Below are 21,913 nucleotides of genomic sequence, written 5' to 3'. Positions count from 1 at the left end.
GCCCCGCCCCTCCGCGGCCCACTTCCGCCGGGCGCGGCGCCGGCACAAGATGGCGCAACCCCGGGGCTCGGAAGCGGCCGCCCCGTTGGCGGCGGATGGCGGGGCCCGCGGGGCCGGGCGTGCCGGCGCGGAGGGCGCGGTGGAGAAGCGGGGCCGAGGCGGGAAGGCGCCCGCGTCCACGAGCCCGCAGCCGACGCAGCCGACGCCGACGCCGGGCACGTCCGGGGCGCCTCGCAAGGAGCGGAGGCCGAGCATGTTCGAGAAGGAGGCCGTGAGTGGCGGGCGGCGGGCTGCAGGTCCCCGGCAGCGGCGGGGCGCTCGGCCCGGGCTTCGCGTGGACCCCGCGCCCAGCGCCCCGAGCCTCCCGCCGCCCCACACCTCCCGGCCTGGGGTGCCGCGCCCCACGGGAGGCGGGTGCTGCGCGGGTGGGGAGCTGCCCGACATTCCGCGCGGGACGAGCAGGTGCCTTCGGTTTTAGAAGCAGCAGCAGACCCAGCATTTGAAGACCATCCCGGAGGGAAACGGGTAGTGACCGCTGTTCTGCCCGTCAAACGACCGTCCGGAATGCATGGAGAACGGCCGGTTTTACTGGCCATGTAACAACGGGGTTTCTGTGTGGCCCCCCTTCTGGAGCCACCGCTGTCGTCGGAGCCCCGCCTCTTGTGGGCTCCGGAACAGAAAAGCGATTTTTCCAGGGGTACAACTAGGTCGTGATAGAGCTGAGGCTCGAACTGTCCGGGTCCGCTAGTCCGTGAGGGTTTCTTTTCACACCTACTAAAGGAGCGAGAACACGCAGAACTCTTAATTTTGAAGACCCTAATATATTTCAAACAAAAAGAATTCTTGAAAAACAAAACAAAACAAAAAACCATAGCAGAGTTTCAGGTTCTAATGAGGGCTCTCTGGTGTCTACTCTTTACAGAGGAAAAAACAAACCAAAGGAGGAAAAATAGGCCACGTTGACACAACCAAGGAAGACAGCAGAGCGAGTCTGGGAACCTCAATTTGTTACACCTTAAATGTCATGCTCCCAGAAACAGCTTTATTGCCTGGTAGGAAGTCTGAGTGACAGATCGCCTGTGGGTAATAAACATTTCTGCATTTCGAGGCAGTAAAAGCTGCCTTTTATTTTTTATTTTTGTATTCCTCACCTGAGGATATTTTTCTATTTGTCATTAGATGCAGTGGAAGGGAGGGGGACAGAGAGAGACAGAGAGAAACATCAGTGTGATAGAGCCACATGAACTGGTTGCCTCCTGCACGACCCCCCACAGCTGAAGTACATGCCCTTGGCTGAAATCGAACCTGTAACTAATTGGTCCACGGGCCAATGCTCTAACCGTTGAGCAAAACCGGCCAGGCCAAAGGTGCCTTTTATAAACTGTCTACTAAACATCTGAAGGGGTCCTGAGAAATGAGAAAGTCTGAGTCCGAAGGAGGAGATGAATGAATACACTTGGTGTAAAGGCCAGAATCTGAGCATAAGGGGACCTGGACCAAGACAGGTCTTTGTTAATTTATATGGATCAATCATAGCTGTCTTTAAAATCTAGCTTCTGGAAGTAAGAGACTTAAATAGACCAATAGTTGGGAAGAGACTAAAAGAGGATTTCACAAATGCTCACTAAACATACCTGAGGACGGTGAGTGCACCAATGAGTCATTTCTAACTTGCAGGTAGTCAAAAATTCCCATGTCTCAAGCATAGGAAATATCTGGACATAGAATATAATCAACATAAACATCTTTTGATTTTATCCTGCATTCATTTTTTTACCCCTGATAGTAGCAACTCAATTTTTATTTGTAGAATTAAGACCCCACTGGATAGAGTTTTGGTGTTACTGTCAGTCACTTTCCTTAATGTTGTGAACATGAGACCAAAACTAGGCTAAACAGATGAACTGTTCCTGGAATAGTTCAAGAAAACAATGGAGGTAAATTCAGAGCAAGGATGGTATAATGAAGTGCTGTGTGTGTCTATCTATTCCTTTAGCCTCCTCTTCTGTGGAATATCTTTCAAATTCATTAAATCTTTCCTTAACCAAGAGATCCATTCCTATTGCTTGCAACCAAAGATCCCCAAACCTTAAGCAGATAACCAAAAAATGGCAACTTGATTGTACTTGTGTGTACATACATTTGAAAATCTTAAATAGCAGTTAGAAATACATTGATGGCATCTCATGACCAATTTCAGTTTGTTCAGGGATTATTTAGGTTCAGTGTAATCAAATGCCATCTCAATAGATGAAATAAACTCAGTTTCTTTTAGTAGATGCAAAAAGTGATCATATTTAAAACCTATTTCTAAGTTTTAGAAGTGATTACAAAGATTCTTAATAAAGAGGCAAAATACTCTTACTAAAGAGAACACTAAATCAGGCTGGTATCATACATAAGGGAGAAATGGTAGAGATGTGAGTTTTCAGCATATTAGGACCTCTTAAGTGTCATTTCAAACCCTACAACCCTACATGCTTGCCCTGTCCCCAAGAGAATCATTGTTAGGAGCCACTGAATGATACAACGTAGTTGTAACCTTGGGGAAAAAGGTGGCAGTTACCCTGGAGGGACACATTCTCTTAATAAATAATAGTTTTGTTTTTAATGGTTTAGAAAGGTAATAATACCCCTCTTCCTCAGCTAAAACGTAAAGCAGCCTGATAGATGGTCAAAACAGCAGATTTACTTCGGATGAAGGATTTCAACTATCAGCCAACATGGAATAACTTACTGCTATCAGCTGAGAGTAACAAAATGTAGGAAACAGTTGTTTCCATTGGTTGGATGTAAGGCAAGACATGATAGTGATCTCTGAGGGAGAAGAGATAGGAAAGGTGAGCCCCAAGAGGTCAAGGTTGCATGAGTGTGCAGAACACGGCGTTAGAGGAGACAGCTGTGCAGACAACTCCATGTATCTGCTGAGGATTTTCCTCAGGTTTCCAGCAGAGAGCATCAGTGCATCTGGAAGAAAACCACTTGTGGCCAGAAAAAGAGTCACCCAAAAGGAACAGAAATAGAAAACCTTTGATTCACACAAACTATTTGTGTTCTCACCAGTAAGAGTGGAAAACCATGCAAAGTATAGGGCACTGGTCAGAGTGCAAAGAAGTGTATTGTCTCAATAGTGGGGATGTATTGTCTCAATAGTGAGGATAAAAAGTAGACCTAAACTTAAAGATTTTTCTAGTATGGCCTATCAAAGCTTAAAAGCAAGCCTCAAGAGGATGAAACTTTACAAGTTACTCCATTCTAAAAGAAAGTTCAAGAATACTCAGAGGAATACAAAAATAAACAGCAGTAAGAAGGTAAAATTCATTGTCTGGTGTCTAACTAAATATTGGCAGATCTACAAAGTAGAAAAATACAATCCAAAATAAGGACAAGAAACAGCAAATGCACCCAGAAATGATACATAGAATTACTATAAATGAACAGTAGTTATTATAAAGCAGATTGTATTACATGGATTTTCATTAAATTAAAGCACCTATATAATTATAAACATTACAACCTGTGTGTTCAAGCATGTAGAGAAAAGATTGAGTTTGTTAAAATAAAACTACTACAGATGAAAAATATGTCAGAGATGTAAAGTAATTGACATGAAATGGAATTAACAGCAGATTTGACACTGCAGAAACAGCAATGATAAAGAAAACCTGAAAAAATATTTGGATATACCAATGAGCTATGGGAAAATTTCAGGCACAAATTTTACCCTTTTGTGTGTGTGTATGTGTGTGTGTGTGGCACATGCCCCTAGCAGGAACCGAACCCAGTACTCTAGCCCGTAGGCCAAAACTCGACTGCTGAGCCAAACTGGCCAGGGCCAAATTTTACTCTTATATATTGAGTTCCCAGGAGAAAAGAGAAGAAAGACTCCCCAACCCCCAAAATTGGAGAATTAATGAATGGGAAATTTCCAAATTAGATGAAAACTATAATCTCACAAATCCAAACTCAATGAACTTCAAGCAAAAGAAACAAAATTCTGCTGATACATAAAATAGTCAAATTGCTTAAAATCAGTGATTGAAAACTTTAGAAACAACCAGAAAAAAAAAAAAAAACTTTTAGAAGAACAAAGATGAAATGACAAGAAGACTTCTCATTAGGAAAAATACAAGGCTGAAGGCATTGAGGCATTATCTTTGAACTTCTGAAAGATACTTTAAAGGTGAAAAACACCACTAACCTAGAATTTTATACCTAGTGAAAATATCTTTCCAAAACAAAGACAAAATAATGAGGTTTTCAGACATCAAAGCTAAAGGAGTTCATCAACAGACCTACACCATCAGAAATGTTAAAGGGAGTCCTTTAAACAAAAGGTATATGGTATGAGATACAAATTTAGACAAAAAACGGAATAGAAAGCACTAGGGGTGGTGAATGTTTATAAATATATATTTTTCTTATTTTCAAATTTATTTAATGATAATTGACTGATTAAATCTAAAGTAATAACATATTGTCAGTTTTATACAACATAGGAGATGGAGAAGTATACCACTGTAAAGTGCTTATGCTTTTTTTAGTGGTATAATGTGACTTGAAGGTAGACTGTGATAAGTTATATACTGTAAGACCTAAAACCACCACAGGGAAAGTATAACGTTAATGGGCTAACAAATGGCATAAATGGAATCATTAAAAATACCTAATTCAAAAGAAAGCATAAAAAGTACAGGGAACAATAAAACATGGGGCAAATACATAAGAAACAAAAAATATAGATTTAAATCAATTATGTTAACCACATTAAATATAAACATCCCAGTTAAAATTCAGAGATTGTTGGGTTGGTTGTAAAAAGCAAGATGAAACTATATACTGTCTACAAGAAACATGCTTTAAATACAAAGGACAAATAAGTTAAATGAAAAGAAAAAGAATGAAGAAAGGTATACCATGTGAACACAAGTTGAAAGAAAGCTAGAGTGTCTATATTAATATCAGAGAAAGTACACTTCTAAATAGAGTATATGTGATAAAAGCATCATTTTATAATTGAAGAGGTCAGTTCATCAGAAGGATATAACAATCCCAAATGTTTATGTACCTAGAATCCAAGCGTTAGAATTCAGAAAGCAAAAGTTCATGTATTTCTTGCTGAAATAGACATCCATAATTACAGTTATAAATTTCAACAGACAAAATTTCTCAATAATTAATAGAACAAGCAGACAAAAAACTAGTAAGGATGGAAAAGATGAAAAATACTAGAATCAACTAACCTAACTCCCAGTACTCACAAAGTAAGTGTACATGTATGTGGAGACAGGGTCTTTAATGAGGTGATTAGATTAAATCAAGTTGTTAGGATGTACCCTAAGAAAAAGAGTTTAGGACACACACACCAGAGGCAAGCATGCATAGCAGGGTGGTTTCTGTGTGAAGAGGTAGAAAAGGGGATGCTGTCTGCAAGAGAGGGGCCTCAGGAGAAATCAACTCTGGTAGCATCTCAATCTTAGACTTCTAGCCTCCAGAATGTGGGCAGATTTTCTGTTGTTCAAGGTGCCTAGCCTGTGGTATTTTGATATGGCAGCTCTAGCAAACTAATAGACACAAACTACTATTGAAATAATAGATACCCTGAATACCCCCTATATCTAGTAAAGAGATTTAATTTATAGATTAAAACCATCCCATAAAGAAAACTGCAGGCTTAGTGGATTTTCTAGTAAGTTTCTACCAAATGTATTCTAGGAAATTGAAAAGGACGCAATTCTTACCAATTTATCCTATGAAGCCAACATTACCCTGCTATCAAACATGGAGTAATAATAAGAAAATGGACCAATATTCCTCATGAACATGGCTGCAAAAATTCTCAACAAAATTATAGCAAATTAAATCCAAAAATACGTAAAAAGAATCAAATATAAGTGCTCCCCAAAATAGGAGCACCTAAATATATAAACCAAATATTAACAGACTTAAATGGAGGAATAGTCAGCAATACAATAATAGCAATGGACTTCATTACCTGTACTTACATCAATGGATAGGTCATCCAGACAGAATATCAATAAGGAAACATCAGCCTCAAATGACATGTTAGATTAGATGGATTTAACAGATATATCTAGAACATTCCATCCACAAACAGCAGAATACACATTCCTCTCAAATGCCCCTGAAACAATCTCCAGGATAAATTATATATTAAGCTGCAAAACAAGTCTTAATACATTTAAGAAAATTAAAATCATATAAAGCACCTTTCATACTACAATGTTATGAAACTAGAAACCAATTCATTATAAGAAAACAAAAGCTTATAAATTTGTGGAGATTAGACAACATGTGATTGAATAACCAGTGAGTGAATTAAGAAATTAAAAGGAATAAAGAAAATGCCTTGACACAAATGGAAATACAACACACCAAAATTTATGGGATGAGCCAAAGCAGTCTAAGAGGCAAGTTCACAATGATAAATGCCTACCTCAAGAAACAAGAAGAACTACCCTGGCCGATTAGGCTCAGCAGTTAGAGCATCGGCCACGGACCAAAGAGGTGGGTTCGATTCCGGTCAAGGGCATGTACCTTGGTTCCAGTTCAGTTCCTGGCCCTGGTTGGGGTTGTGCAGGAGGCAACCAGTCTGTGTCTCTCTCACATAGGTCTTTTGCTCTCTCTCTCTCTTACCACCACCTCCCCCTCCAATCTATCTGGAAATAAATGGAAAAAATATCCTTGGGTGAGGGTTTTTTTAAAAAGAAAAACAAGAAAAACCTAAACCTGATTTGACACCACAAGGTCCTAGAAAAAGAACAAGTGAAGCCTAAAATTAGTACAAAGAAGAAAATAACAAAGATCTGAGTGGAAATGAATGAAAGAGACTAATCTTTTAAAAGGCAATAGAAAAGATTACTGAAACTAAGAGCTGGTTCTTTGAGAAGATAAACAAAACTGACTAGACTGTCTAAGAAGGAAAAAAAAAAAAAAGGAGAGGGCCCAAATAAAATAAAAAACAAAAGAGGAGATATTACAACTGATACCACAGAAATGTAAAAGATCATAAAAGTATGGGTGATTACCCACCAATAATTTCAACAGTCTAGAAGAAATATATAAATTCTTAGAAGCATATAGCTTTCTGAGACTGAATCATGAAAAACTAAAAAATCTGAAAAACCATATTACTAGTAAGGAAACTGAACAGTAATTAAAATTCTCCCAACAATCAAAAGTTCAGACCTGATGGCTTCACAGGTGAATGTTACCAAACATTTATAGAAGAATTAATAGCTGTCCTTGAACTTTTTCAAAAAATAAAAGAAAAAAAACACTTCCCAACTTATTTTATGTGTCATTACCCTAACACAAACATTATCCACATAAGGACACCAAAAGAAGAGAAAATTACAGGCCAATATCCCCAGTGAATGTAGATGCAAAAATTATTTAAATAAAAAAAATAAAAATATAAAAATACACATATATATATGTGTATATATATATAATACTGAATTCCACAATACATTAAAAAGCTCATACATCGTGATTATGTGGGGCCCTGGCTAGTTTGACTCAGTGGTTAGAGCATTGGCCCACAGACCAAAGAGTCATGGGTTCAATTCCGGTCAAGAGCAGGTACCTGGGTTGCAGGTTCAATCCTTGGCCCCAGTCAGGATCATGTAGGAAGCAACCAAGCAATGTGTCTCACATCGGTGTTTCTCTCCCTCCATCCCTCTTCATCTTTTTTTTTGTTTTTTTATTTTTTATTTATTTATTTATTTTTATCCTCACCCGAGGACATTTTTCCATTTTTTGCACAGATAGAGTGGGAGGGAGAGAGAGGAAGAGAGAGAGAGAGAGAAACATCGACGTGAAAGGGACACATCGAGCGGCTGCCACCCGCACAACCAACCAGGGCCGGGGACAAACTGCAACCGAGGTACATGCCCTTAGCGGGAACTGAACCCGGGTCTCTCCAGACCGCAGGCCGACGCTCTAACCGCTGAGCCAAACCGGCCAGGACAAACCGGCCAGGACCCTCTTCTTCTTAAAAAAAAAAAAAAAAAAAAGAAATATCTTCAGATGAAGATTAAAAGAAAAAAGTGGGGTTTGTTCCAGGGATGAAAGAATCGTTCAGCATTACCAAATCAGGCAGTTGGATACACCACCATTTTAACAAAATAATGAATAAAAATCATATGAGCATTATTTGACATAAATGATGTTTGACAAACTCAGCATCTAATCGTGATAACTCAATAAACTTAGTAGAGAGGGAACATACCTCAACATAATAAATGGCATATGACAGATCTGTTGCTAACATCATTCTTAATGGTGAAAAACTCAAAGCTTTTCCTTAAAAATCAGGTGCAAGACAAGGATGTGCACTCTTACCACTTATATTTGCTATAGTACTGGAAGCTCTATTCAGAGCAATGAGGCAAGGAAAAGAAATTTTAGGGTTTTCTATATATAACATATATGCAAATAGTGACAGTTTTACTTTTTCCTTTCCAATTTGAGTGCCATTTATTTCTTTTCCTTGCACTCAAATTGGAAAGGAAAAAGTAAAACTCACTATTTGCATATGATATGTTATATATAGAAAACCCTAAAGACTCCACTGAAAACTATTAGACCTAATAAAGTCAGCAAAGTTACAAGATCCCCAAAACACAAAAATCTGGTGTGTTTCTATCAGAAAAAGGAATCAGGAAAACAAGTTGCATCAAAATGGACAAATATCTAGAAATAACTTTAACCAAGAAGGTGAAAGACCCATACACTGAAAACTATAAGACATTGATGAAAGAAAATGAAGACACAAATAAATAAAAGGTCTTCATATTCATGGGTTGGAAGGATTAATATTGTTAAAATTCCCATACTGTCCAAAGCAATCTACATCTTCAATACAATTTCCATCAAAATTCCAATGCTATTTTTCACAGTAATAAAACAATCTTAAAATTTGTGTGGAACCAAAAATAATCTTGAATAGCCAATCATACTCTCTGATTTCAAACTATATTATAAAGCCATAATATTCATAACAGTAACAGCATTGACATAAACACAACCACAAATCAATGAAACAGAATAGAGTGTTCAGAAATAAACTCATGCACATATGGTCAGTTAATTTACAACAAAGGAGCCAAAAATGTACAATAGGGAAAGGACACTCTTTTCAATACATGGTATTGGGAAAACAATGGCCACATGCAAAAGAATAAAACTCAACCACTATCTTACAATTAACAAAAACAAACTCAAAAGGATTAAAGACTTAAATGTATGACCTGAAACCATAGAACTCCTAGAGAAAAACGTAGACAAAAGCCCTTTGACATCAGTGTTGTCAGTAATCTTTTTTTGGATCTGACTCCAAAGCAAAGGCAACAAAAGCAGCTGAAAAACTTCTGCCCAGCAAAGGAAATCATTGACAGAATGAAAAGGCAACTTAATGAATGGGAGAAATAATTTGCAAAGTATATATCTGATAAGAGGTTAATATCCAAAATATATATAAAGAACTCATACAATTAAAAAAAAAACAACAATGGGCAGGAGATCTGAATAGACATTTTTCCAAAGGTATACAAATGGCCAACAGGTATGTGAAAAGATGCTTAATATCACTAATTATGGAAATACAAATCAAAACCATGATGAGATGCCACCTTTTAGAATGGTGATTATCGAAAAGACATAAGTGTTGGTGAGGACATGGAGAAAAGGGAGCCCTTGTGTACTGTTGGTGGGAGTGTAAATTGGTGCAGCCACTATGGAAAACAATGTGGAGGTTCTTCAAAAACATAAAAATAGCTACCATATAATTCAATTCTACTTCTGGGTGTTTATCTGAAACATACACACACACACACACACACACACACACACACAAACTTTGATTTGAAAAGACATATGCATGCTCATGTTCATAGCAGCATTTACAGTAGCCAAGATACGTTAATGACCTAAGTGTCTGTCTATGGATGGATGGATAAAGAAGATACACACACACACACATAAAAGTATATATGTAATTGTATATTTACATATGTATTTGTATACTTATATGTAGTATATATAGGTATATATATAAATAATTATATATATACACACATAATGGATTATTAAACCATAAAAGGAATAAAATCTTGCCATTTATGATAACATAGATGGAGCTTGAGAGCATTATGCTAACTGAAATAAGTGAGAAAGACAAACACTGTATGATCTCACTTATATGTGGAATCTAAAACAAACAAACAAACCCACAGATAACACAGAACAGTTTAGTGGTTGCTGGAGGTTCAAACAGGGGGTGGGCAAAATGGTGAGGGAGTCAAAAGGTACAAACTTCCAGTAAAGTAGTAATATACTGCTATGTCCAAGTGGGATTTATGTCAATAATTCAAGGTTGGTTTAAGTTTCAAAAATCAATATAACTCAGCATATTAACAAATGATTAATAATGATAGGAAGGCTGGGAAATGCTAACATTTCTGCTTGAATTAATCTGGCTCACCCAAGTGATCATGGACATAGCGCAACAGTGACTGTATACATAATGATGCTCTATCTCTGTAAAACACATGCACTTGGAGGCTCAGATGACATACTTCTTATAGTCAGGTGCCACGAAAAGAGGAAGGCTGCACTCAGCAGGCTCGGTCTCTTCCCAACTCACCGACTCACCAGTCATATCCCTCAGGGGGAAACAGTGAGATGGTTCCAGTGACAGCTTCTGCCACATAGGAGCATCAGTGGTAGAGAGTCAATGTTCTCCGTAATATTACCAATGCATGTGATTTTCAACATACATTTTAAACTACTGGCCTCTGCAGTAAGGTCTGAGAAAGGAAGAAGGATGATAGAAATATACAGAACTATATTATTTAGAAAAACCAAGAGGTAAGAAACGTTAAAATCAATAACATTTTAACAGCGGGTACAACAGTAATTCCATATTAAAACAACCCCTAAAAACGTAGAATGTCCTTTTAAATGATCATAATGAATACATTGAAAAGAGAGATTAGTGTAACATAAAAAAATTACTTGGAAATAAAAATTCCTACATACTTGCAGAAGTAAACCATGTCCTGGTTAGAAAAACTGCTATAAAGATATGAAGTTATTTATAGTTAACATATTTGTAGAAAGTATTAAGTATAAAGGTATTACATTCAGGCCCTGGTTGCCCTATAATCTATCCACCACACAGCAGCCAGAGTGCTTTTACAACTGTAATTTATAACTATCACTCACCTGCTTAAATCCTTCCACTGGCTTCCCATTGTTCTGAGAATAAAACCCAAACTCCTTACCATACCCTACTCAGGCCTACACGATATGGCCGTGGATTGTCTTGCTCCACACGTTTCATACATGCTGCCCTCATGTCTGTTCTTTGAGCACATGAAGTTCTTGCTTTGAGGCCTTTGCCCTTCTCATTTCTTCTTCCATTCAGAGCTCCTGTCAGACCTTTCTTCAGAGGGACCTCCTCTGGTCATTCAGTCTAAATTTGTCCCTCACAGGGAGTTATTCTATGTTTATTGTAATTACCACTATTCAAATGAGCTTATTTGTTTCCCTATATGCTTGCATATTGTCTCTCGGCCCTCCTCCCACTAGAATGATAACTCCAGAGTTCAGAGTTATTGATGAGGAGTTCATGCAAGTCCCACAGTTCATTCCTGGCTGTTGTGATGAAGCTCACCACTTTAATTCAGCACCTAGCCCCGTTATCTGGACCATATTAGGCACTAAATATTCCTTAAAGAGTGTTGACTGTCACAGAATAAAAGCATGGAATGAAGTATATACTGCATCAATACACTTTTGTTATCTTTCAACTTCATACTTATGAAAGTGTTACCTAAACAATTGTGTTATTTATTCAAAGATAAATAAATAAAAGTAAAATAATTAAAATTATAAGGAGACAATGAAGAAAACTATTGTCATAATCTTAGGATAAACAACATAAATGATTCTCCATACATAGCTGTCTCCTAGCTGCTCAGTTGCCCTCCCTGGAGGACACTTGTTTCTAGTTCTTTTGCGTCTTCTAAATATATGCATGGAGATTTGTGTTTATAGGTAATAGACATGTGATAGCTAGCTAGTCTTTTTTTTTTTTTAATTTTTATCTTTTACAAAATTGATAGCAAGGGGTGAATTTGTCACTCTAGGATTCAGCAACCACATTATCATAAAAGTGTGTGATAATGGCCCCAGCTCTGTGTCAGCCCTGTCCCATCCCACAAGGGTTCTTAAATCTAAAATTCTATTTTACAATTTTAAAAATAACCTCTCCCTGCCTCTTTCTTTCAGTATGCGCAGATTTTAAGAGAAAGGCTAAGAGAATCATCCCACGACGTTCAGTACGTAGAGCCTCCGTTTGACGATGCCATCGCAGATATAGGGAAAGAATGGAAGAGCGCCCTGGCGAAATTCAAGTTTGCGAATTCTTACCGGATGGAGCCTGTGAAAAAATTCCAAGCTCATTCAGTAGAAACTAAAGTCGAGCAGATACTACAGGTAGGGTGAAGATATCTAAGACAGCAGTATCTTAGCTTGGGGGGTTTGATAAACGATATTGAGATCTGTGGCAGTGTAACTACCCTGCTTTTTTTTTTTTTTTATAGCAGTCATCTCTGAAAATATGAAAGTACTTTGTCAGTAATCTTCACATGGATACTCTGAGCTAGATTTAAGGGAATATACTTTTGTTATTTCCTTTAGCTCTTAATTATCCATCAATTATGTATCCCTCTGGTCCCCGTTTTGCCCCATGATTGGAGGAGTGAGTGCAAAGAGCACACTGAGTGTGTCTCCTGTCTCTGTGGGGAAAACTGGCCCCTGACTGTGCTCAGACCTCGGAGGAAGCAGTGTCCCCAGTGTGGGTGTCAGTGGTTTTCCTCTTTAAACTGCTCAGAATCCAGAGTTCGTGAAGACAGTTGTTTGAGACTCAGACACATGATCCCAGCCTCATTCAAAGAAGCTTCTTAATTTTACAAATTAACACTGTAATACAAATAAACGATAGTACTGATACTATAATTATACTAGTTTTGGTATCTGAAGGCTATCTTGTTCAGATGGAGAGTTCCCTTTCACCATCTTTCTTGATAAAATACCAAATTAAAATTTTATTTCTAATTATTATAGGAAGTTTGCTTGAGGGACGTCCCTTTCTGAATCCCCTTTTCATCTTTGGTCTCTGGTCTGGGCACCAGGCACTCAGAAGTTTCCAGATGACCAGATTCCTTTTGTGACCCTCCACCGAGCCTAAGGCCACCCCTTGTGATAAAATCACTGCCCCTCGGTTTACAAGATGCGTTCTTTCAGTGACAACCGATACGAGCTAGTGGTGGGAACAAAGCACAGGTTTAATTAGTTTGTGTAGGTGATTGATGCCTCTTTAATTCTGTAAGTGACTTGACCTTTATTAATGTTGAAGAGCAACGAAGCGACTCCATTTCCTTCCACTTCACAGACATCGACGATGTTGGGCGGAGATGTGATGGCTCATGACTTCAGGAAAGAAATTCAGTTCAATTTTAGTACAATAAATTAGTTATGGATTATCTCCTTCTCTGATGTAAACACTAGCAGCAGCAAGCATCTGTGATGTGAGAGTGTGCATTTTGGTGTGTCTCTTACTCAGTTCTACCACATAGACTGAATTCAGGTTTATCGACTATAGTAGGATTTCAAATCGTATTTAATGTGATAACTTATAGAACTTCATTGGGCTTGATGGGGCCTGGAACAGTTTATTGGGTATGTAGGTGGATGGCTAGAGGTCATAAAGAGGTCAGGGATTTCTCTGAGTTCAGAGGACACTGAATATAGTTCTAGACACAGAAATAGTATATTGGTGGAGCTTGTGGGTATCTCTCTACAGGAAGTGCTCATTGTTTTTTTTAAAAGAGCCCTTAGGTGGATAAAGCCTGGGATATGTCAGGCAGATTCAGAAGAGAAAGTGGATGTTGCTGAGTGTCCAAAAGTTACAGCCACAGCCAAATGCCTTTGGAAAATCAATGCTTCCAGGCCCATTGTAGACCCCATTGTAGAGCATTTGAGAAGAAAACAAAACAAAAAAGGGGCTAGTTCTTTGGTTTTACATGCCTGTAAAATTAGCTAGGAGTCCATTTGTTATCACTTAGAACCCAGAACATGGTTAATGTATCATTGGTCCAAGTCGATTCATCAGAGACAGGAGCTGGGTGCCTGCCAGATGGCCCAGCTTGCCGTGGTTTGGACTCACCTGTCTCCCCGCTCTAACCCCTTCACTAACCAGCACTGCGAGAACCTTGATGTCCTTGGCTTTCTGCTGGAGACCACAGAGAACAATCGAGTGGGAGCCATAGGGAGAGGCTAGAGATCAGGGGTGTATCCAAGGAGACCGGGGCAGACGGGTGCCCTGAGGCAGGCCTGGGTCTGTGCAGCCCTCTTTAGGGAACCCAAATCTGAACTTTAGCAGATATGTGTATTTTAAAAAGATTTGTTTCCTCTCCCTAAAAATTCCCAGAAGCTTTCCTTTATTTTATTTTATTTTTTTTTTATCCTCACCCGAGGATATTTTTCCATTTTTTGTACAGATAGAGTGGGAGGGAGAGAGAGAGAGAAACATCGACGTGAAGAGACACATCGAGTGGCTGCCACCTGCACGACCAACCAGGGCCAGGGACAAACTGCAACCGAAGTACGTGCCCTTAGCGGGAACTGAACCCCGGTCTCTCCGGGCCGCAGGCCGACACTCTAACCGCTGAGCCAAACTGGCCAGGGCCCCAGAAGCTTTCCTTTAAAATTCTCCTTATGTCTCCCTGATTGTTGGCTAAGAGTAACTTGCAGTTTAACAAACAGTAACTGAACACAAACCCAAAGTAACTTTTCTCCAAAATCGTTACTGAAATACATGGGTAAGCATAACATGCATTTAATATTATTTGGTTAAAAAGTTATATGTATTATTTAGACTTTTTTTTTCTTGAATTTTTATTTAGAAAATATTTGGTTTGGAAATTAAAATATATTTTTAAAATTTTTTAAAGGAAAGTCTTAAAGATGTCAAATATGATGATAAAGTCTTCTCTCATTTGTCGCTTGAACTAGCAGACCGCATACTGTCAGCAGTCAAAGAGTTGGGGTACCAGCGTTATAAGTTCATTACAAAGGTATTATTTATTCAGAAGAGCGGCCAGGCAATAAATGTAAGTACCCCTGAGCCGGCACATGGCAGAGGGCGAGGCCTGGCCACTTGGCTCTCTCGCCCCCATCACTCCCCTGGGCTCCGGGCACCTCTGAGGGGAGGGCGGTGCTCGCCTGTGGCCCCACTGGGGTGCGTGTGAAAGTACTGACTGGAAACGACCGTTTTCTATCGGTAATTCACTAACTGCACAGGTAGCCTGTTTCTTCTTCTTTTTCAGTTCTCACCCAAGGATATTTTTCCATTGATTTTTTTTTTTAGATAGCGTGGGAGGGAGGAAGGGAGAGAGAAACAGCAGTGTGAGATACTGTCCACCCCACCAACCAACCCGGCCGGAGCTCTAACCACTGCAACCGGCCAGGGCGATAGCCTGTTTCTTATCCACACCGTGGACATTTCATGTCCTTCAGTAACTAACCAGTAAATGTATTTTGGGCGCTAATGGGTGTTAGGCACTGGAGAAGTTCAGAGAATGAGGCAGAGTATGGTTCTCCAGGCGCTTCGACCCCAGCCAAGGACGCACAGCAGCACAGCCCGGGTCGGAGAAGGTAGAGTAGTGAGGACAGAAACCGCCACGGTGGGGTCCCTGGCTCAGACCCAGGCCTGCGGCAGCACCCACAGCCGAGGCCTGGGCACAGCCTTTCATCGAGGACTTGGGGGTGAGACACTACTTGCTAGAGTAAGTCTGAGAACGGAGCGAGATGAACTGGTTTAAAATCCTTAGCAGTGTCTCCAGCACAGTCCTCAAACAGCAAATGAAACAAATGCAGCCCCGCAGGCGGGGCGGTGTCTAGTGAGGCGGGTGAGTGTGCGGAGCGGGGCCTGCAGAGGGACTTCCCGGGGTGGGGGATCCCCACGCGCCAGCACAGACCTGGGTGACAGCCGCGTCCAGGTGGTGACAGGTGTCAGCAGTGTGGCAGTGACTGCGTGGCACCGTCCAGACGGGAGGCGCCCGCGTGCCAAACGTCAGGGAGGGTTGCCAAGCAGGGAAACGCGGGGCGCACAGAGGCGAAGGCGGGGTGAGCTCGGTGCTTCAGCGATCAGGGTGGTGGCTGTGCAATCAGGCGGCAAAGGGTGGGGTGCCGTGAGGATAGCACAGCACAGCCCACCACGGATTCAGCAGCGGGGAACTACGGCTGCGCATCGCTCTGGCTCCGTGGGTCGGCTCAGCCTGGAGAGCGCTTCCTGCTGTGCCCCGAGGTGCCTGCGGCCTCCGGTGGCTCAGGTGGGCCTGGAGGTCCCAGGCGGCCTCAGGCTGTCTGCCGGGTGGTGCTGGCTGCTGGCGGGGCCCTGGTTCTCCCGCAGCTGAGCCGTGGTCCCGCAGTGCGCGGTGGGCTCCGCACCTGGGCCCTCCTCACAGGCTCCGAGAGGCCAGAGCTGCAGCCCTCTTGGACTTGCCTGGCAGTTGCACGGTGTCACATTTTTTGTGCTCAAAGCAAGACCTAGTGCCAACTAATATGCAAGGGGGGGGGGGGAATAGACTCAGCCTCTTAATGGGAGGAGCCAGAAATTATTTCTGCCATTTTTGACCCCCAACAGAGGAGTGGGCGGAGTCAGATCACGCTGGCTTTGGAAGCACAGGAGGGGGTGTTCTCTAGCAGCTGCTTGTTTTACTTATTTTTGTTACAGATGTTTCTCCTTTTCCCGTTGACACCCCCCTCCCTCCCCGCCCTGTCCCCAGCTTTGTTGTCCATGTCCATTGTTCGTGCACACATACATATAAGTTCTGTGGTTTATCTCCCCCACCCCCTCTTCTGGGGATTGTCAGTCTGTACCCCACTTCCATTTCTCTGGGACTACCCTGTTCTTCAGACTGTTATGTTCATTATATTCCACAGATAAGTGAGATCATATGATACTTGTCTTTCTCTTTGTGCCTTGTTTCACTTAGGATAATACTTTGCAGGTCCCTCCATGCCGTCTTGAAGGATAAGAGATCTTTCTTTCTTACAGTCTGGCAGCCACTTGTATCATTAGCCCTGTGTCTTCACTTCAGGACCAGGGGCTATCAAATTTTCAGTTGAAAATCTTTTAAGGGTGGGAAGAGTAATTATATAGTTATGAACTATAACACAGCCAAGTAGCTACTGGAGCTACTAGACCCAAATTACAGACGGCCTCCTGGTCCTTCCCGGGTGTCCTGCTACGATGGGTCTCTGTGTTAGGTAGTGACCAGCTGTGTCGAGAGAAGCTGGGCCTGGGAGCGTCACTGTTAAGTCTCCTCAGGAAAGGGACAAAGGACTTGTCAAACAGAACGTTCTATCAGACTGATGCATCTTTAAAGAAATCAAACTTGTGTAGGTTTTTAAATTCTTAACGACTCAATCTAAAGTTAATTTTTTAAAATATCTCTAGGTTGCCAGCCGCTGGATCTGGGACGTGGCATGGGACAGCTGGGTCGCAGCCAAACATGAGACGGAGACTTACGTGGCCCTGGCCTTGGTGTTTGCTCTTTACTGTGAATGACTTGTCACATGTCCTACACAGTGTTACTTCTCAACTCCTCAGACGCATGACATGTGCACATTTATGAACCTCAGTAGTATTGACTGGCCAAGTTTTATCTCCAACTGAAATGTCTTAATTGTATTCTTTTAACAACAAACAAGTAAAAGCTGGATTATTTTACCTTCATACTTCTAGTTATCATATTCATCAACACTCTATTTCCTCAAAATATAAAAGAGGAATATATGAAAGCTTACAGTAGATTATGATATGGGAAGATTATCATTCTTCTTAGATTTAAGAAGACTAAGAAATTATGACACAACCTTGTGAAGTATCAAATTAAGTAAATGTTAAGAAAAATTTTGGAAAACTTCTAAAGGCATATATATTTGAAGGGTATTTTAATACATTATATGCATTTGTTTGGAAGGAATTACCAAGTTTTAAAGAAAAATGCAAATATATTTAATAATCCCCTAATTAATGGCTCCTTCCCCAACCAAAATGCTCACACATTTGCGTCTGTCTGTTAGTCAGTTTGGCTCTTTAGATGCCAGAACCAAGACATGACAGTATTGTTTTTTAAGAGGAAAAGTGTGTTCCCGGGCACTTGATCAACAGCCCAGTTCTGTCTGTCTCCGTAGGCTCTGAGGACTTCTGTGTACATGTTTGAGCTGACAGAGTTCAGTCATGTTCACGTAACTTGCTAACTTGCCACAGGAAAAAGAAGAGGAATAACAAGCCTATGACATAGTACCTGTTAGACAATGTACCTTCCTGACGAACTTGTCGGGATAAATTCGTTGTAAAATACGCTGCCTCGTATTTGAGATGACCGCCTCGCAGCTATAATTGTAGGCACAATGAGAATTAAGCCTTGTTCCTTAAGTTGGTACCATATGTGAGTCACAGGTGATGTATCATGAAGCCCTGTGCCCAGCACTCGGCAGGGCCCTGGCACACACCAAGTTACCTGTCACCATTCGTTTGGACGCGTCGGAGTTCCCTTAAGCTCTGCCCTTTCTCTGGCCCTTCTCCCAACCCCAAACACATGTACTTGTTAAATTCTATAGACTCTGCTTTTAAGTGACTCAAATTCACTTGTCAGTACAGACATCTGAACACCCCTCCTCGGACTCGCTGCTTCTCAAAGCTCCTTGCAGCAGGTTATTGACCTGTCTTTCCGTTGTTTGCAGAATTCCTCTCCATCTATTCCCAGTCTCTTCTCCAGTCGTATTTTGAGTTTCTTTCCTGACTTCTCCCCAAGGAGAGTCCCACACAGCCCTCTCCAGAGAAAGCTTTTCTCTCTCTCAGTTTCTAATGCCTCAGAGCCAAGAGGTGGGGCAGGCAGCCCAGCCCCTCTGCCCTTGGGAACTGTATTGTAGCTCCTGGAAATGCAGCCCTTTGCCTCTGGGTGTCACTGCGGCCTGCAGTCCCAGCTGGTTCCTTCCCATCTCCGCTCAGCTCCTGCCACTGTTCTGTGTGACATCAGTACACCCACACAGATAGTCCTCCAGCAGGGCAGCCCTCGCTGTGCATGGCCCAGGTGTGTGCACACTTTAGTTACCTCAGTGTTAGGTAAATAACAGCAGTCCCCTAGCAACACAGCTCAGATTTCAGCTACCACAGACTATTAACTGAGTAATTTCAGAGAGAACAGACTCCACTGCCAGCCCTTCGGTCCACAAGTCACTGTGTAAACGACAGAGGGCGGTATGATCCTGTCTTCAGTCTGCCAGTCACCGTCCCAGTCGGCTCTCAGCTCTCCATTTCGCTACACAGACAGCCACTCGTGGAGCTGGGCTGTCTCCTTGTCCCTGTGACAAGTCCATGTGATGGTTTACAAAAATGGACCATTGAAAGAGGGAGTTGCCAAAACGGCTGAAAGTGCTTCAGATAACTGATGACGCTGGAAGTGAAAGGAAATTTGAAAATGTAACAGCAAAGCTGCGATGGGGTAAGACCGAAGCCCGGCTGGAAGTTCTACAGGAGCCTCGGGGAGAAGTCCGACGAGTAGGAAACAAGGCAGAGCTGTGTCAACGTCTTTTTGTGTAAATTGCTCCAGAGACAGAAAGACCCTAATGGTCGAGAAAGACTTTCTTCTTCTTTGGATAGAAGACTAGTAAAATAAAAATCCCGATCAGTTTGGCTAGCATTCAGGCCAAAGTGTTGAACTTAGTTGCCTTGTTGAAAGAAAACTAATTACAATGAGACTGAAAGCTGTTTACTGCCAGTGAAGCCCGTTGCATCAGTTTACAGGTCCACGTGAATCGATGAGCATCGAGCTACCTGCTGAGCCGGGAGCCCACTGCTGGAAAGCACAGACTAGTTGCAGCCGTGGTCCTGACGTAAGGACAGAGCCGTTCGGAGGGTGTAGCACAGACAGCTTCACTTCAAAGAGAGATTTTACAACATTAAAAATGCAAAGATTAGCCCTGGCCGGTTTGGCTCAGCGGTTAGAGCGTCAGCCTGCGGTCCTGAGAGACCTGAGTTTGGTTCCCGCTAAGGGCACGTACCTCGGTTGCAGTTTGTCCCCGGCCCTGGTTGGTTGTGCGGGTGGCAACCACTCGATGTGTCCCTTTCACGTTGATGTTTCTCTCTCTCTGTTCCTCTCTCTCCCTCCCACTCTACCTGAACAAAAAATGGAAAAATGTCCTCGGGTGAGGATAAAAAAGAAGCAAAGATTCGAATGTTTGAAACCAATCCAAACCTGGGAAGAAGCATGACAACCTGTCAAGATGGAGAAAGTGCAAGTCACAGGGCTTTATGTCAAGTGCTGAGGTCTCAGAAGAGCTCGGCGTATTGTCCTTTGGGAATAACCCGGAGGCCTGGCTGTGGGAGACAGGAGTTGATTGAGACGTACGTGTGCACTGGTGGGACTCTCCTGGTGAAGTTTACCGGCACGCCACTGCCACCAGTGAAGTTGGGCTGCAACTTTGTCCCCATCCGGGGAGGGGGATGGCGGCTGGTGGTGCTATTGCTTTGTGGCCACCCAGACTTTTCCACCACAAGGTTTTATAGAGGACAGACAACAGGGTCTGTGGGGGGAGGGGGACTGCAAAAGCTGCATGAGATCAAAACGCTGTTTGCTTGACTGAGGAGCTGGCCGGGCTCCGGAGGTCTCAGTCTGTTTACCAATGGCTTTCACTGTGTTTCCCACAGTGGAGGGGAGCTGGAGCATGGGAAGGGGCCCATGCTCCCCTTCACCCTGCACAGGGTTGAGAAGGAGGCAGGTACAGTCCAAACCACTCTTGGTAAAGTTTTACAAAGAAGTAAAACACGAATTCTCAATGTTTTTCTTGTTTTCACGACAGTGTGCTGAATAAATGTAAGTTTCACAGAAATTCCATATACGTTTATAATTGGCAACCTTTCATCATTTTTGTAGCCATGTGCTATCATACCACATGAAGACGGTCTGTTCTCTAGCTTCTCAGTTCCTTGACTGACTCCCACTCAATGACCTTTTCCTTCAGCCACGCTGGTCGTCTGCTCCTCAGTTCACCCCGTGTGGCCTCTGTGACCTCAATTTCAGGCGGGCTCTTCTCATGCGGTTACTTCCGTTGACCCTCCCCAATGCCTGACAGCCCTCTTTCCTCCCCGTCCAGGTTAGATGTCCTGGCCCGTCTTCATGATCACTCCCTTACAAACACCTTCCACATTCTTGTGCCCCAGTCTTCTTCGGGAAACCCCTTCCTGAAGGAACCTCAGTGTCCACTCTGTCCTGGCCTGAATTCAGCTGGCTAAACTTGACTGAGAACACTGCCAAACCAGACTGACTGGTGACACTTTAAATTCATGACCAGTGGGCAAGCCACGTGGCATCCTAGAAGCTTCATTTTCTCCTCTCCTCCAGCTTCCTGTATCCGTCTTCTCCAGGTACTTTCAGCTGATGACCTCACCTCACATTTCATTGAGGGAAGAAAAGTATCAGAGGAGCCCTTCGAGCTCTGCACCTCCAAATCTCTAAACCACTTGTATCTGCGACCACACTGTTTCCCGCCCGGTTAGGATGCGTGGACTCGGCTTCCTCAGCTTCTCTCCTCCTCACAGGCCCCCTCCCAGCAGCTGTCTCCTCCTCTTGAGCAAAACGATTCCTCCTCTTCTACTGAGTCATTCTCAGCATGCAAACGGGCTCTAGTTCCCCCATCTTCAAAACAACCACCCCGCTAACCTCTTCCTCTGTTGCTCTTCTCAGTCGAACTTTTCTCCGTCTCTGGATCCAGGTCCCAGCCGATGCTTCTTTCATGGACTTCAGTCTGG

At 42.3% G+C, this 21,913-nt stretch overlaps 1 protein-coding gene across 1 annotated transcript; it reads left to right on the top strand.

Moving 5' to 3' along the window:
- The first annotated feature begins 49 nt into the window (after positions 1–49).
- DYNLT2 (dynein light chain Tctex-type 2) lies at positions 50–17,813 on the top strand. Its single transcript, XM_036247798.1, has 3 exons — positions 50–271; positions 12,319–12,525; positions 17,555–17,813. The coding sequence occupies exons 1-3, from the start codon at positions 50–52 to the stop codon at positions 17,663–17,665; spliced, it is 540 nt and encodes a 179-aa protein (XP_036103691.1). The 3' UTR covers positions 17,666–17,813.
- Positions 17,814–21,913: the final 4,100 nt, after the last annotated feature.

The sequence above is a fragment of the Molossus molossus genome, unplaced genomic scaffold (assembly GCF_014108415.1).
Source record: "Molossus molossus isolate mMolMol1 unplaced genomic scaffold, mMolMol1.p scaffold_m16_p_8, whole genome shotgun sequence".
NCBI lineage: Eukaryota > Metazoa > Chordata > Mammalia > Chiroptera > Molossidae > Molossus > Molossus molossus.
The sequence above is the reverse complement of the archived record's forward strand: the minus strand, read 5'-3'. Positions and strand labels throughout refer to the sequence as shown.

What these genes read in the sequence shown, in the direction of transcription:
- DYNLT2 (XM_036247798.1), top strand. Translation starts at nt 50, where the DNA reads ATGGCGCAACCCCGGGGCTCGGAAGCGGCCGCCCCGTTGGCGGCGGAT. An exon ending in GCATGTTCGAGAAGGAGGCC is followed by an intron (nt 272 to 12,318) that starts GTGAGTGGCGGG and finishes TCTTTCTTTCAG; the next exon opens with TATGCGCAGATTTTAAGAGA. An exon ending in AAGTCGAGCAGATACTACAG is followed by an intron (nt 12,526 to 17,554) that starts GTAGGGTGAAGA and finishes AAATATCTCTAG; the next exon opens with GTTGCCAGCCGCTGGATCTG.